This window comes from Mus caroli, chromosome 11 (assembly GCF_900094665.2).
Source record: "Mus caroli chromosome 11, CAROLI_EIJ_v1.1, whole genome shotgun sequence".
In the NCBI taxonomy this organism is placed as follows: domain Eukaryota; kingdom Metazoa; phylum Chordata; class Mammalia; order Rodentia; family Muridae; genus Mus; species Mus caroli.
In genome coordinates, this window is record NC_034580.1 from 57,193,927 (window position 1) to 57,211,181 (window position 17,255).

Sequence of the window (17,255 nt, forward strand, 5' to 3'; positions counted from 1 at the left end):
TTTTTTTTTTTTTTTTTGGTTTCTCTGTATAGCCCTGGTTGTTCTGGAACTTACTCTGTAGACCAGGCTGGCCTCGAACTCAGAAATCCACCTGCCTCTACCTCCCAAGTGCTGGGATTAAAGGCGTGCGCCACCACTGCCCAGCAAATCTTAAATTTCTAACTAAGACGCTTCTGCTTCTCTAAGATACTTATAATCTTTGGAACAACTCAATACATGAAAATAAACAAGAAATTTTGACTAAAATAGTTAATTTAACATTGCCTGCTTTTCACCACAGTATTTTAAACAGTCCAAGAGCCAAGTAAAAGAAAGAATAAATATGTCTATGAAGATCTCTATGTTTCAGTTTTACTTGTCTAACAATGGCACTTACCATTGGTGGAATAACAGCAGCTCGATGCTGAAGCTGTGGCAGATCCAGTGGGTTTGGTTTAATAGGGGATGAGATTAGGATGGATCCAGGAGGATTTAACAATGAAGGCTTTGCATCCATGGGAAACACTCTATAATTGGTGGTTTGGAATAAAGATAAAATAAGTTATTTTTATTTGTGTTTTCAAATGTAAGATCACCACAATTCATTTTAAGAGCGTTATGTGTTACGTTATCATTAGTAAGATGTGAGGAAGGCTGAGGTATAGCTCAGTAGTAGAATACGTGCCTAGTATGAGCATGACATTACATTCAAATTAATATTTGAAAGTAGGAAAGAAAACAAAGGGTCTATAACACTAATTTTCTAGATTAAAGAAATTTAATATTGATTTTCAAGTTGATACTTATCTGACTTTATCTACATTTAATCAACAAACACAGTATCAATAAAACTGATGAAAACTAGTATCAACTTACTAACATACAAGCATATGTCAAAAACTAGTTCCTTCGAATAATGAGGTGGCTCAGAGCTTAAAACCACTTGTTACCAAAACAAGCAATTCGCAGGACATACATGGTAAAAGGAGAGAACCAATTCTCACAAGTTTGTCCTCTGGGCTACACATGTGCACTGGGTTATGTATGACTGCTGTTCACACACACAGTGTAACTGTGATCATTAAAAACAAAAATGACAACAAAAAACTAGTTCCCTATTATAGAATGTTTTCCTGGGATCACAGACTAGAAGCAACTGGCCATTTAAAATTTGAGAATTTAACCCTAAATTCCAAACGTCAGGCTTCTTACAAATGTAAAATGTTGAGCCAGCATTTCCACATAGCAGATTCACACAGACATGTCTCCCTCTGTTCTTACAGTCCCACCCAGACATTTCTCGCAGCACCTCTTTCACTTGTCTCCAATATCTACACATGAGTTAGGATGTCCAATATATGTGAACTTGATATATTTTATACACATACACATAATAAAATGGTGTATTATATAGCCTTAATGGACACTGGCTAAAGAGAAATGATTTTAAATCTGTGGACTGGTAGGAAAAATAAGAATTTATAAAGAAACTTAACATACAAACTGCATTCTTGAAAGCTGATATTAAAGATGTAGAAAACTGAAAATACCATTTTAACATCTTAAAAGTTTTATAGATTTTATAATTTTACAATAATTTGTTTTTCCTGAGTGAGGAGCTTCTCATTTTTTGGTGGTGGTCGTGTTGGGCATCAAACCAAGGATGTCATGCTCTGCCATCAAGCAGCTGCCGACCATAACAAGCGTCTGACGGTGCCCCCTTTCTTACGCCAAGGGCATCCTATGTTTCCTTCTTATATAATAAAGTTAACAAACCTAACAGCACAAAACATAAGTAATTCTTATTAAAGATGAAAAAGGCAACATTGCTTTAATCCATGTATATTACTCTTGATAAAGACTGGAGCTAGACCTCAAGATAACTTAGAGGATAAAGATGTTTGTTGCCAAATAGACAACTGAAGTCAGTCCTTGCAGATCACAGAGTGGAAGGGGAGAACCGATTCCTGCAAGTTGTTCTCATCTGCACCTAGGAAATGGATAGACACACACACACACACACACACATGCATGCATGTATATATATATATATATATATATATATATAAAACTGGACAATTAAAATGAATTCTAGAGTATTATGAGATGAAAGACAAAGATGAAACAATATAAAAATGTTTCTTACTTTTAAAATCCAAGTTCTCTCAAAGGCAGAAAATGTTAGATGGAGACATTTCTTTTTTAGGATTTGTCAAAAAGATCTGCATTACCACAAATGCCCTTTAATATCAAAATGAAATGCTTACTATGCTTTTTTCTTTTGGTTTGCCTTTTAAATTAATTTTCCTTCTTCCTCTTTCTCTTTTCTGGTTCTTCCTTTTCCAAAGCACCCCAGCCTTGAGGTTTCAAAAGCCCAAGACAGGTTCAGTCCCATGTCTTCCTCCCCAACCCCGTTCCCAGCCCTCTCTTCCTGCTGGCTGCAGATCCAGATGTAGAACTGTCAGCTACTACCCCAGTGCCATGTCTGCCTGTGTGCAGTCACACTCCCTGCCATGCTGATAATTTGGATTAAACCCCTGAAACTGTATATAAGCCACCAATTAAATGTTTTTAATTGGACAAAGAGTGAACTAGATGACTGCATTTTCCAACAAATGGATATTAGACAACATCCCCATCTAGAAGCTGACTCTCTTCAGGAGTCACCTATATAGTTCAGGAGTACCTATATCAATACAAAATAGAGCAATAAGTATAACCATGTACAGTGATATGTCAGAGCACACTGCACAAACCTAAGCTCTGAGTAGAATATGACTTCTAATGAGAAGCTCATTCATCTTAATATTATCAAAAGTAAACAGGTTTTGAGGGGGAGAATGCATAATTTTATAACAATTTTAGTCTTGCTTCATTTTTGGAATCTGCAACAATCCAATATCTCTGATTATAAGTGATTACATTTCTTTCAAAGAAAATGGAACACCCTGATATTATCGAAAATTATCAAATTACTATCTATTTCTGTACAATGTCATTATAAAAGCCCTGCAGCTATTATGCATTTTTATTGTAAATTTGCCTTTAATGACTAAATTCATCTGCAGGCTGGTTAGATGACTCAGCAGGTGAAAGCACTTGTCACTAAGCTTAGTGAATACAGTCCCAGCCTTGGAACCCATAGGGTAAGAAGACAAAGCGAACTCCCCTAAGTGCTTTCTGACCATGGTACACATGCTCCCTTCTTCGCAAATAAAAGCTAAATAATTAACTTATCTGATATTTTATATCATAAATATGACTAATTTAAAATTATAACCAATATAAAAAGTCAATAGGGGGCTGGTGAGATGGCTCAGTGGGTAAGAGCACCCAACTGCTCTTCCAAAGGTCCAGAGTTCAAATCCCAGCAACCACATGGTGGCTCACAACCATCTGTAACAAGATCTGGCGCCCTCTTCTGGAGTGTCTGAAGACAGCTACAGTGTACTTACATACAATAAATAAATAAATCTTTAAAAAAAAAATAAAAAGTCAATATAATGTCTGCTAGTGTGTATTTAGTTACGAGCTCCATAATTTTCAGGGGCTGGATATAGCTTAGTGAGAATACTTACACTGCATGTGTAATGCTCTAGCTTTGACCCTTAGCAACGCAAAAAGGAAAAGAAAAGAAAAGAAAAGAAAAGAAAAGAAAAGAAAAGAAAAGAAAAGAAAAGAGAAAAGAAAAGAAGGAAGGAAAAATCCCTCATCACAGACATGTCTGTAATCCTAGTACAAGAAGAGCGAAGGAGTAACAGAAATACAAGCCCAGCCTGGGCTACATATCAAGTTTCAAGTTCAAGCCCAATCTGATCTCCTAACAAATGCCTGTCCCCCAAACTCCCCAAATAATAAATAAAAACATTTTCAAAACATTTTAACACCGACATTTATCCTTCGAGCATTCTCTTTAATATATGACAGTGGGCTAGACAAACTATCTTTGGAAGTCCAACCAACTGAGACAAACCCAGAGTTAAAGCCAAGGCCCTTCATTTCTACCTCTGCACCATCTACCACTGCTGCCAAATGTTAGGATCCACAATTTGCTTGTGGTATTATTCTTAACTCTATTGGCTGAATATCAGCCTGCCCCTCCCTATCACAGACTATATGTAACAATACAGATATAGAAGATATTTATCACTTGTGTCATTTAAAAACAACAAACACCAAAGCCCCACAATTGTTCAATATTAAAACCATGGACTGCTAGGAGCTTGCCAATCTCTTACAGGCAGCATCTCTGTGGACAGAACTGTTCTGACACTGAGCCAGAGAACAGTAGAGAAGAAACAAGGTCAATCTCACCTCTGCCTTTCTGGCTCTCCATCCACATCCTCATCCGCACTGCAAGTGGCACTGGAGTCGTTGTCTGACTGTGGTTCAGGCCTCTGGATCTGTTCAGCCACTACCACGTCTTCATCTCTAGCCTCTGTCTTCTCACTGGTGCTCTCCAAGTCTCTTTCCTTGGCATCCCCTTCACCTTTAGACGCAGCATTTTCTGGTACCTGCATTTCTGGGTCCACGGAGTCGGCTTTGGTAGGGGCTGGTGGATCAAGAACAGAACTGCCCTCGGCACCGCACTCCTCGTGGTCTACATCCATCGGCTCTGCAGTCTCGGCACTGGCACTGTCGGTCACCTGGGCCTCCACGCTTTCCCTTTCTGCTGGTTTTGTGGTTGGAACTGCTGAAGAGGGAGATGCACAGGGTGCAGGGTCAGTGGTGGCCTCAAGCTCAGCCACAGGCTCGGTGTTTCCTCGAGAAGCAGCATTTTCACTGCTGTCTTCACTGGACTTGGCAGCTTCAACTGGTGAAGGAGAAGGAGCACTTTCTGTGTCAGAACTATTGTCAGCACCTTAAAGATAATGATACAGCATAAAAATCTGATAATGACCAGGCTGCAGGTGCTGACAGAAACCATGCTTGAAAGCACTTGTTACGAGGAGCTTGACTCCTGTGGTGACATCAGGGAAGTGAGAGCAGCTTCTGGCCAAGCCAACAAGCTCTAAAGGTGTAAAAGTGAAAGATCAAAACGTCTTGACTTTCTGAAATTAAAACTAAAAATTCTTTCTAAAATGGTTTCTTGTCTAAATAATAGTTTAAAGACAGTGAAAGATTGGGGAGGGGGGGACTAAACAAAACTATTCCATGAATGACAACTTTCGGGTGGAAGATTTTTTTAATGTTAAAAAGTTAACATAAGACAATATACAACATGTCTGAAAACACACAGAAATATCTTTAGAAAAACAGGTTCACTTTGACACCATGAAGTTTGTCCATGTAGAAGTTTTTGTTAACTTGACACAAACTAGAGTTAACTGAGATGAGAGAACTACAATTGAGAAACTGCCACCATAGGACTGGCCTCTACGCACACCCGTGAGGCACTTGATTGGTAACTGACTCGGGAAGGCCAAATTCACTGTGGTGCCATCCCTGGGCATGTAGTCTTAGGAAGCAGAAGACACTTGTACCATTTAACCTAGACAAGCCAATAAGCAGCACTCTTGCATGGCTTCTGCTCAGTTCCTGCCTTGAGTTCCTGCCCTGACTTCCCTCAGTGTTCCAGTATGACCTGAGAGTTATGAGAAGAAATAAACCCTTTGCTTCCCATGGTCATTGTGTTTATCACAGCAATAAAAACCCTAACTAGGATAAAATGTTGAGACTAGTATAAACTGTTGAGATGAAAAAAATAAATATTCTATGACCATCTGTGAATAAATATTTTCAACAGAATGATTTTAAAACTGGAAATTCAGTTTTTCATTTATTCAAATATTTATTTATATTGATATATCTAATATATAATATATAATATATAATGATAGATTGATTGATTGATTGATTGATTTTGGGACTTTGCAGGGTGTAGATCTTCTGCCTTGCCCATAGATAAAAGTGTATGAAACTATGCTTGGGCTTTACTGTGGACTAAACTGGGTTCCCTCCTCACAAGTCCACTGTCCAACTCCTAACTTCCAGGGTCACTGCACCTGCTTGCCAGAGGTAACTGAAGTGAAATGAGCTCTTGAGCATGAGTTGTTATTCAGAGACTGGGATACCAGAGGTGCACACATAAAGGCTACATGGAGACAGACTGAGGCAGCAGCAGGCAACCTATAACGCCAGGAAGAGATCTTATCACAGGGGAGCTCTGCTAAGCACCTTGACTTTGAACTTCAAACCTGCAGAATTGTAAAAGCATATTTCTGTAGTTTAACCAATTCAATATATACTAATCTACTAAAAAGTAGCCCAAAGAGATTAATACAGGTCCCTGTGGATAAGGGGTACTATTCAAAATCCCCAGTGGATTCCCAAGACCTCAGATAGTACTTACTCTAGTATATACTGGTATTTTCCTATACATTTCCATATATTCAAAGCTACAATAAAATTTAATTTAAAAATCAGGCACAAAAAGAAATTAATAATGAAATGGAATGATTATAAAACTATAGCTTAATAAAAATTATGTTGATATGGTTTCTAACACTCAAGCTATTAAATTTAACATTAACTATTTTTAAACCATGGAAACTGCATATAACTAAAATTATTAAGGGTTTTATTCACATTTATAACCACAAAGAATAGCACTTAGCAGACACACAGCTATAAAATGAGAGTTTTCATTAGAGAGCAAATGATGCTTGCTTGTGTACCTTAAAAGTATCGTGAACAGAACAAGCTACCCCGAACCATTCTCAATTCTCCTCTAAGGGCAAATCTATCCCAGTAGTCTCTTTACACTTGTATTAATTGCCTCAATTTTTTACACAAAAACTAATGAAGAAAAAGTTGACTTACTGTAAAAAACTAAAACTCATTTGAAGTTTACAATTTTAAGGTTAAAAGACAATAATGACTTTTAGAAAAAATATCCAGTCAGTAGTTGTAAAACTGCAGTATACAGAGCTTCCTAAGCCTGTCTGAAATGGAAGAGCCAACAAGGAAAGCACCAAACACTAGTTATACACACGTTAAATTCTAATAACAAAGTGTGCGTCCACCAGTAATATTCTAAGAATCCTCACAGCAGAAGCACTCAGCTTACAAAGAAAATTTACAAACAATAGTGAATAATAATATAAACTGAAATATATTATTGTCTTCATTTTTCTATAACTAGCATACATCTAGTTTCGACATTGCAGGAAGCTGTGTCAATCTGTTTAAGCAATTGTCCCTTAGTTCCTTAGGTGGGTATTTTTTCACCTCAGGGAACTAACGCCATCCAGACATCTAACATGATAAATTAAGTATGATGTATAAACCTTAAAATATGAAATAAATCAGCCTCAAGGCAGGAAAATGAAAAAAATATATATTAACTTACAATAACAACAGAATAAGTAAATTTGGCCTTGATACACAAAGATGCATACAAAGATAGTAGATGAAGCAGGAAGTCATTGTCAGAATCTTCTGGTTGTACCACCTGTGCAATCTTTTTGTTTTTGTTTTTGATTTTGTTTTTCGAGACAGGGTTTCTCTGTGTAGCCCTGGCTGTCCTGGAACTCACTCTGTAGACCAGGCTGGCCTCGAACTCAGAAATCCGCCTGCCTATGCCTTCTAAGTGCTAGGATTAAAGGCGTGCGCCACCACGCCCGGCACTGTGCAATCTTAAGTACACAGAAACAAATACTTTTTTGTATTAACAAATACTGTGTACTTAAAAACTGATCAAATGAATAAATACATTGTTTTTAAACCTAGGCCATGAAAGCACTAATATACTATTTCCTCAGTGAAGAAATTCCTACATAATCAACAACTAAACTAAAATTTCATATTGAGGGAACAGAAGTCACACACAATTTAGGATTCTGAAATACCTTCACTATCTTCTGGATTTTCCTCCTCATTTGAGGCTTCAATATCTTCATCCTCTTGGGCAGAAACAGTGGAAGCAACACTTTCACACTGAGATACATCTCGTTCTTCACGGGGTTTCCGTGAAGCCTAAAGGTATGAAATAATAATTCAATCATAGTGAGTTAAATAACCAAAGGAGAAACAATACAGTATTACATAGTAGTCGGAAGGCATGTGGGCACAACAGAAGCTATGCTTGGAAGGACAGGCAACCACAAATTGGCCTTTTGGGTAATAGACGACTTCCATGAACCCTACCAAAACTTAACACTAAATCACACTTACACCTGCATCTCAGCACTTGGGAAGCTGGGGGCCACAGAAGAGTGTCCAAGTTCAAGGCCAGCCTGTCTTATATAGGACTTTGTTTCAACCCCTATACTCTCCAAAACATTTTTTTGAACCATTTTGGAAACTGTAATTTTGAAACCACAGCCAGTTCAGATAATATTTATTTTATCCAATAAAAAAGGACATATGATCACATTCTACTAACAATAACAAATATGACATATAGAAAACAGAAAATTATATTTGAAAGATGACTTTTTCATGATTTCAAAATAGCTAGACATCCTAAATATACTAACTGGTACATTTCATTTTAATTCTTTTAGATTAATATTTATATCTTTGTTGCATACCAAAAGGTCTTGCATAGTTTCATATAGTTATACATTCTACTTTTGAAAACCCAAGGTTTACACTGAATGTATTGCTGCTATCATATTTAAAATGATTTTGTTATTCTCATTCATACACAATTAAATTCTGCTTTAAGTAATTTGCTTGCTTGCTTTCCTTCCTTCTTTTTTTTTTCTCCGAGGCAGGGTTTCCAGGCATAGCCCTGGCTGTGCTGGAACCTGCTCTGTAGACCAGACTGGCCTCAATCTCAGACATTCATCTACATCCATCTACTTCTGCCTCCAGAGTGCTGGGATTAAAGGCATGTGCCAGTACACCAGGCTTAAGTAATTTTCAATGTTTGATATTATTAATGGTTCAATGAACACTAAGGAGTAAAATAATTGCATAGGAAGCTAATTGTTCTTGGTATTACTATTCCATTTTTTTATGATTAATGAAAGCAAAGATTTTGTTGATAAAAAATGTTCTATCTATCTTGCAAATTATGTTATACTGAACATTGACAAGTATTAGAATTATGTAATGTCTTCTTGAGATTTTTTTTTTAAAAGATTGATAAGTAAACAATTGAAGTCTCTATGACTAAAATGACTAGACAGAGGTTTTAAAAACTATAATTTAGGCATGTGGTGGCGCAACCCTTTAATCCCAGCACGTGGGAGGCAGAGGCAGGCAGATCTCTGAGTTAGGCCAGCCTATTCTACAGAGTGAGTTCCAGGACAGCCTGGATTACACAGAAAAACCCTGTCACAAACAAACAAACAAACAAACAAACCTGTATTTTAATATATTGTTAGAGAAAAGGCATACATATATATGTCCATATATATCATATATATGAAAGCTAAAGGTCAGGTCTCTCTTTCTACTATGTGGATTCTGGGGGTCAAAACAATTTTATGTAAAAAATGATAAATAAAACACTTACCACTACTGCTCTACTCACTTTCTGTTTATGTTGCTGCAAAAGGTTGTCAAGATTATGCCGTCTTTTATAGTTAAAATAGAAGTTTTTACACTGGGCTTCACTTTTAGTTCCCACCATTTTAGCAATGGCTGCCCAGTTACGACCATGTTCTACCAGGCCTGCATTTTAAAAACAGAGCAAATATTAAGTGATCAATCCACCTGTTTAAGCAAGCAAGAGAGATATTAAAAGCAACTTGAATACCGATATAAAACCAGTAACACTAAAAGTATACTTTCAGATATTTGTTAACATACTTCGATATTTATTGAAATAGTTACTGGTACAGAACTCACTTATTCTTTAATACATTTCCCCAAATTTAACACTTTTGATAGACTTTGTCCTTCACAGATCCCCCACAGGGATAAGAATAAAGCTGGATCTACAGAAATGGCTTAGCTACTTGCAAAATGAAGAAACTGGGTATTTATAGATCCTTAGAGATAGTATTTTAATAATAAAAATATATAAATTATTCAATGCATATAAAACTTATAAACAGAACTTTTTAGCTAATGCACTAATACCTTCTAAAAACGTAAAAGTTAAAGGGGCTAGGGGAAGTGCTTAGGGATAAAGTAGTTGCCTAGCATGCATAAGGCCCTAGGCGCATCCTGCAAATAAACAGATCCCAATTTAGTACTTTTCTAATCATAAATACACACTAAATACATGGAAAACAAAGTCTATAAAGGGCTTTGCTGCAATGAAGACCGCCCAACTACTAAAACAGCAGATACAGGACTCAAATTAGTGTCTGCTTGGCCAAAAACATTACAGTCTTAATTCTGACTCATTTTCTTGGTGGTATATAACTAGAACACTTAACTAGTTGAGTGGGTAAAGTGTTTGCTGAATGAGTCTAATGACCTGAAATGGAACCCCAGCCTACACATACAAAGCCAGAAGCAGTAACACATACCCTAGAAGACAGCACTCCCATGTGAGTGATGGGGGAAATAGAATTGGTTGGAAGCTCATCAATGGAATGCAACAGAAACACAACCAAGAGACCCTGCCTCAAAAGCAAAATGGAGGGAAGGAGAGAACAGTATTCCTTTGACCTTCACTTGTGCTCCATTGCATGTGTCATGCACACACACTAAATAAACAAACCAGTCATTAAAAGAAAGACTTAACCAAATAGCAAATAAGGAAACAGTCTCCATTCTATTCAATACAACTTGTGAATAATAAAAGTATAATTTCACATTCATAATTTACCCTCAAATAATGTCTAATGCATATAATCACAACTCTTGTAGAAATATCAAAATAGTACTCTGCTCTTGAATGGAAATCAAAATAAAACTCCAGACAGAATCATAAATACCTCAAACATCTTCAACTATACTAAAGTTAATTATTTACTGGATACTACTTAGTTAAATTTACTTCAAAATTCTATTTACCTTTTTAGAAAACCTTTTTAGGAATAAAAATGGGGACAAGGCTGACCTTGAACTTATTCAGTAGACAAGGCTGACCTAGTCTTTGTACATGTGCATACATATGTGTGTGTGCTCTACTTGCACTCAGGTATACACATGTGTGTGTCTGTGTCTGTGTCTGTGTGTGTGTGTCTGTGTGTGGTTTTGCTGTTTTATATGATATGTATACCATGTATATTCTTGGTGCTCATGGAAGCCAGAAGAGAGAACTGGATCCCCCTGATATTGGAGCTACACACGCTTGTGAGCCGTCATATCACTGGTGGGGAGTGAAACCAGGTCCCCTAGAAGAATAGTACACTCTTGACCACTGAACCATCATCTCTCTAGCCCCTAACCTAGTCTTTTCAATTAAAAAAAAAAAAAAATGTTTTATTTCACCCATTACCAATCTTAAAAATAAAACAAAAAAAAAACTCCAAACGATTATTTGGAGTTTACCTTTTTTAGCAACTTCCATTTCTTCTTCTGTCCATCTTGAAGTCTCAACAGGTTCTGTAGAAACTGAAATAAAAAGAAAACTCAGGCAAAAGACATCCAAACTGAACCATCCATTCAAAAAATTCATTTAACTAATAACTTATTTCTCTTATATAGTATTAAATAGTATCAGCTTCTTAAGAGCCAATTTGATGGAAAAATTCTACACTTCTTAGTGTCAAGATCTTTCTCAATATTCTCTGACAGATACCTTTGGCCATATGCTTAGTCCTACAATGACAAAGGAATACAGTGCCTCTCCCTTCCTTGCCACCAGAATATATAACCTAATCAGAGCACTCCTATAATTAAAACCCTCTGCAAGTTCCCTGCTTTGTAGCAGAAGACAGTCCACCATGACCTGCCCGGGCCCATTTTCATCCTCCCATCTGCTTGGCTCCAATACATCTGCTTGCCATTTATACAACATTCATTTTATGAAGTCTTTCTACTTTATTTTATGGTGACGTTGGTAGCACTGAATCACACAGATAGGGCACTTCATCACTAATATAATCCATTTAAAGAATAATGTTAAATTATTAATGTTAATATTGTTAAATTATGTTAAATAATGTTAACTGAATAATGTAAATCATTACAAATGATGTAAATAAGGAAAATATTATATAATCCTTTTAAAGAATAATATGATGAACAACAAAAATCTGTTAAAGAATAATACTTTATAAGAAAAAGAAACATAATTGTAGCCTTAGGCCCAGTATATCTTGCCTAAGAATTTATTCCTTAAATAAGCAGAAAGTGTTAAGTATAGGAAAACATCTTCAACTACACTGCTGACCATGATGGTTTAAGAAGGAGGAAACAGACAGTTTAACTACTCAACAGTAGAAAATGTTTATGTAAGCCACTCTTCAGAAGCAAAATGTCAGCACACAACAGGCATTTAACAACTAAAATGGTAATTATGAATACTTGAAAATTATAAAACAGGGCTGGAGGGAGGGCTCAGAATAGAGAACTACATTCAATTCCCAGCTCCTACATGTCAGCTAACTTTAACTCCAGTCCCATAGGATCCAACACCCTCTGCTGGCTTCCAAGGACAACAGGAATGTACATGGTACACAGATATATATGTAGACAAAGCACACATACACAATTAATAAAAAGAATTAAATCTCAAATTCCAAGAAAAATTCCTAAAGAGAGGGAAGAAATACATGGACAGTATATAATATTCATTAATTTGTTTTTATATTATACAAATTGCCCAGAAAGATGGCTCAGCAGGTAAATGCACTTATACTGTAAGTCTGTCAATCAGAGTTCAGGCATGAAGATTGTTCTTGGACCTCTACATATGACCAGTGGCCAGTGTGTACCTGCACTCACCAAACACATGTACATACATAAGTGAATTAATATTTTAATGTGAAAAAATAGAAACTATTTTTGTTTAAAAATTAAAAAAATAAAAAGTTAGTGGACAAAGTGGTATACTAATGGAAGAAAAGCTACACTGTAACTATTTTCTTTCCAAATTTTATATTCAAGTTTAATAATTAAAAAGCAGATTTTAAGATTACTTCTTGGGCTGGGCAGTGGTGGCGCACGCCTTTAATCCCAGCACTTGGGAGGCAGAGACAGGTGGATTTCTGAGTTTGAGGCCAGCCTGGTCTACGGAGTGAGTGCCAGGACAGCCAAGGCTATACAGAGAAACCCTGTCTCGAAAAACCAAAAAAAGGGAAAAAAAAAAAAAAAAAAGATTATTTCTTGGTTATCAATACTGGCTGGCATACCCTGCCTTATTTTGTCTACCAAACAGAACCCTGATAAGACTACACCCTCCACAAAGCAATCTCTTCTACTAACTGGGCTCTGGTGGTGGCGGCAGGGGTGGCGGGGGCTCCTCAGTGGCTGCAGCAGCAGCACTGGCAGCTGCAGCTTCACTTGTCATGGACCTGGTGATCCGGCCCTTCCGGCGCCCTTGGCTGTTAGCAGTCTTCCGCCCCCTTGGAGTGGCCTGCTCTCTTTCTTCAGGTTCTTCTGCTGTGGCTTCTGTTCTGTCCTTTTCCTTGGCTGTTTCTCTAGAAACAAAAGCAAATCAAAGCTTTTGTGATCTAAAAGTATGGATACAGCAAAGAGTATTCTTGAAATAGAAACTGCATAAATTTATCCACTCTTTAACTTTTAAACTCTATCTTGTGAAAAACTTTATGTGAGAACTTTATCATGTGAGATTTTAATAGCTTTGAGAGATTCAAGACATGCCAGAAGAATAGACTTAAACTTTAAACATATTTCATGTTAACTTAAAATCCAGACATTCATAAGAAAATATCAAATGATAACAGAATCACCCAGACCTGAAATGGAGCAGAAAGACTTTATAGCAATGGCAAAAGGACTGAGGTTTTTGCTTTTGCTTAAATCCTGTTAAAGTTTACTCTATGAAATGAGTTTAAAGCAGGTAACTCTTCTATTAGGCTAAATAAGAAAAAGCAACACACACTACATACTTGGTAAACACTGACTCCTAAACATCCTGCAAACAATTAAGTGTTAAAAACTTGGTCCTAATGGGTGCTGTTTACAAGTGTTGGAAGAGGTAAGACCTAGTAGATCTTTATGTCAGTGTTAGCATAAAGGGTATAACGAGAGATCTCTCGCCCTCTTTCCTTATTTCCTTTCTCTCTGTAAAATGATTAATGGAACCAACCAGTCAGATTAATACTTCTAAAACTGTAAGCTAAAAAGATTTTCTATTTCTAAGTCGATTATGACATAGGGTTTTTTTTTTTCTTATAGTGATGGAATGCTAACTCCATTTATACTTAATTCTAGAACATTATTAATCCGAGACTAAGAGTGGACAGAAATTCTGACTACAAAGAAACCTAGGACGCTGGGTGGTGGTGGTGTTGCATGCCTATAACCCCAGCACTCAGAAGGCAGAAGCAGGCCAATCTTTGAGTTCGAGGCCAGCCTGGTCTATAGAGTGAGTTCCACACCAGCCAGGGCTACTCAGAGAACACATCTCGAACAAAATAAAACAAAATAAATGTGCATGTATACATAAAATAACATCCCTGCAAAATAAGGTCATTAATTCAAACATTCTATTTACTAAAACATCCATTTCTTTCTTTTTTTTAATTTTGTTTTGTTTTGAAACCCTGGCTTGTCCTAGAACTTACTCTATAGACCAGGCTGGCCTCTGCCTCCCCAAGTACTAGATTTAAAGGCCTGTGTGTGCCATTACTGCCTGACTAATACTGAATTTCTTTTCTTTCTTTCTTTTTTTTTAAATATTTTCTTTATTTACATTTCAAATGTTATCCCCTTTCCTAGTTTCCCCCCCCCCGAAAATCACCTATCCCCTCTCCACTCCCTAATACTGAATTTCTTCATCATGCCAAGAACCTGTTAGTCAAAGCATATGTTCCTGTAAACTCGTACCACATATTCACACGGGTACAGATACAGCTTCAGATCTGAACAATAACATATATCTAACTGCTCAACTCACTTAGAGTCTTCCTTCTCATCTTTTTCTTCATCATCCTTCTTTTCTTCTTCCTTTTTCTCTGTTTTTTCTGCTTTATCCTCTTCTTTTTCTTCTACTTTTTCTTCTTGTGAGGGACGGGCAATCTGCTGCTAGAACACACCATCAATTGTAAGATACAAAAGGTTTAAAAAAAAAAAATCAAACTATGATAAATTACAGTATTCACTTGGAACAATGTTATTGGGGAGGAATCCCATTTACAGTAGTAGATGGGGGCACTAAGAATAAACCTAACCAAGAAAAGGAAGGAAATTCTACAATAAAGAAAACAAACACTTCCTTGTTCACAGAGTATTAAAATGGCAATGTTAATGAAAGGGACCTAAAGATTTGGCATAATTCCCATCAAAACTCCAATGACTTTTTTGTTGTTTGTTTTGTTTTCTAGACAGGGTTTCTCAGTGTAGTCCTGGTTATCCTGGGACTTGATCTGTAGACCTGGCTGGCCTCAAACTCAAGAGAGCTGCCTAACTCTGCCTCCAAAATGCTGAGATTTACGGTGTGCTGTACCACCGCCAGGGTTCCAATGATGTTGTTTATCAAACAAGAATAGACAATCTTATATAAAGTTCATATGAAAACACAAAAGGCCCTAAATGGCCAAAGGGAAGTATCAAAATCTGATCTCAAATTGTACTACAGAATAATAGTAACAAAACTTACATATTGATCAATAAAATAAAGAACCCAAATTCATACAACCATAACCACTTAATTTTTAACAAAGAAGTCTAAAGCATATATTGGGGAAAAACATAAATGTTAGTAAAAATAGTACTTGGAAACTGAATAACCAAGTGTATAAGAATAAAATTATATCCATATTTCTTTTATATGCCCCCAAAAATGAATGAAAGATATTTTTAATGTAAGAGCTAAACCTTTGAAATTGCTGGAGAAACCATGTTAAGATACAGGAAGAGCTAAGGGGTATGACTGACACAGCCCTTCTGGAAACTACTAGAGCTATCTCCATCAGTATGGAGAGCAAAAACAAAACCACCAAAAACTCTAAAGATTCCTTCAGAAACACTGAAGACCCAATAAATGTTTTAAGAAAAGTAAAATGACACAAAAGACTCTTTAAGGGTAGTCAGAGGGCTCCTTACACATACATGTTAATTGCTATACTGGTCACTAGGGCTAAGAAATGGAGCTGACTTAAAAGTCCATCAACAAACAAACAAATAAATAGTGACACAATATACAATTTTATTTTATTCGGCCTTAAAAAAAATGAAACCATGGTATGTACAAAATAAAATGAAGTGGAAATAATTGTTAAGTAAAATAAGGCAGACTAAGGCAGTCAAGGTAAGAAATGATTTCAATGCATGTTTGTGTGTCAGCATGTCAGGAAAGGAGGACAAGAGCAAACAACCCTATCATAAAGGAGGGAAAAGCACTGGGGACAGAGGAAGGAGGAGACATCAAGGTAGGGTAGTCTACAGAGCAGTGAGGAGGGATGAAGAACAACAAAGCAAGAATGAAGTTCAATAATACCTATTACTTTGTAAACTAATTTTTTAAATTGGATAGAAGACAAATAAAATGTATTCTTCTTTCACATGTTATACAATCTACCTCTGATGATTTTCTCTCACTTCTGAAATTACAGATTAAGTTTCTGGGAACTCCCTAATGAGCATAGGTCACTCTGTACCCCATTTTTCAGTGTCCTGGTGTAAAAACACACATATTTTCTAGCAGTCAGCCACACTCACGAAACTTCTCACAGGCAAAAAACAGGGGTGGACTCTTTACCTGTAGGCACTGCCTAAGCCTGCAGACACTATGACATGGAAAGCCTTCTCTTTACCTGCAGTCCAACCTCTTTCTTCTTTTCTTCCTACAAGATCAATGCTGCTTATCTATCGATCTTCAGCACGTCTTATCCTCTATTATTCTATCAATTTTTCAGAGTCTGTCAAGGACTACATCTTCTATTGAGTGCTAGAATTCCCTCACTTGTACATGGCCTTACCAATTTTCCAATCTAGTTAATTTCCAAGTTTCACTTGCATCTGGATATTTACTTAGAAAAGTTTTGAGATATCAGGGGATTTTGTAACTACGAGATGATTTATTTTACAATTGAGAATGCTTTTTTCAGCTCCGACTTCATATTTCTAGCAGAAGGTAAACATAAGTCTTGTTTCAAATGCTAATATAATAACCTAGAAGCTGGAGAGAAGGCTCAGCAGTTAGGAGCACTGGGTGTTCTTCCAGGAGTTCTGAGTTCAACTCCCAGCACCCATGTTTGGTGTGCAGACAGACAGTCAGACACAATACCCATATATAT

General features: G+C 36.7%; 1 protein-coding gene across 27 annotated transcripts in view; it reads right to left on the reverse strand.

The window, feature by feature from the left end:
* The window catches only part of Ncor1 (nuclear receptor corepressor 1), a 142,434-nt gene that overhangs the window by 52,005 nt on the left and 73,174 nt on the right, over positions 1 to 17,255 (reverse strand). For 18 of the 27 annotated variants that reach the window (XM_029483963.1, XM_021177219.2, XM_029483964.1 and 15 more), the window contains 7 exons: positions 14,915 to 15,042; positions 13,258 to 13,472; positions 11,380 to 11,442; positions 9,446 to 9,603; positions 7,830 to 7,956; positions 4,294 to 4,840; positions 377 to 506 (listed from right to left, as the gene is read on the reverse strand). In XM_029483963.1, coding sequence (XP_029339823.1) covers positions 377 to 506; positions 4,294 to 4,840; positions 7,830 to 7,956; positions 9,446 to 9,603; positions 11,380 to 11,442; positions 13,258 to 13,472; positions 14,915 to 15,042 — 1,368 coding nt within the window. The remainder of the gene's footprint in view (positions 1 to 376; positions 507 to 4,293; positions 4,841 to 7,829; positions 7,957 to 9,445; positions 9,604 to 11,379; positions 11,443 to 13,257; positions 13,473 to 14,914; positions 15,043 to 17,255) is intronic. The other 9 variants (XM_029483981.1, XM_029483985.1, XM_029483980.1 and 6 more) reach the window with 5 other exon arrangements.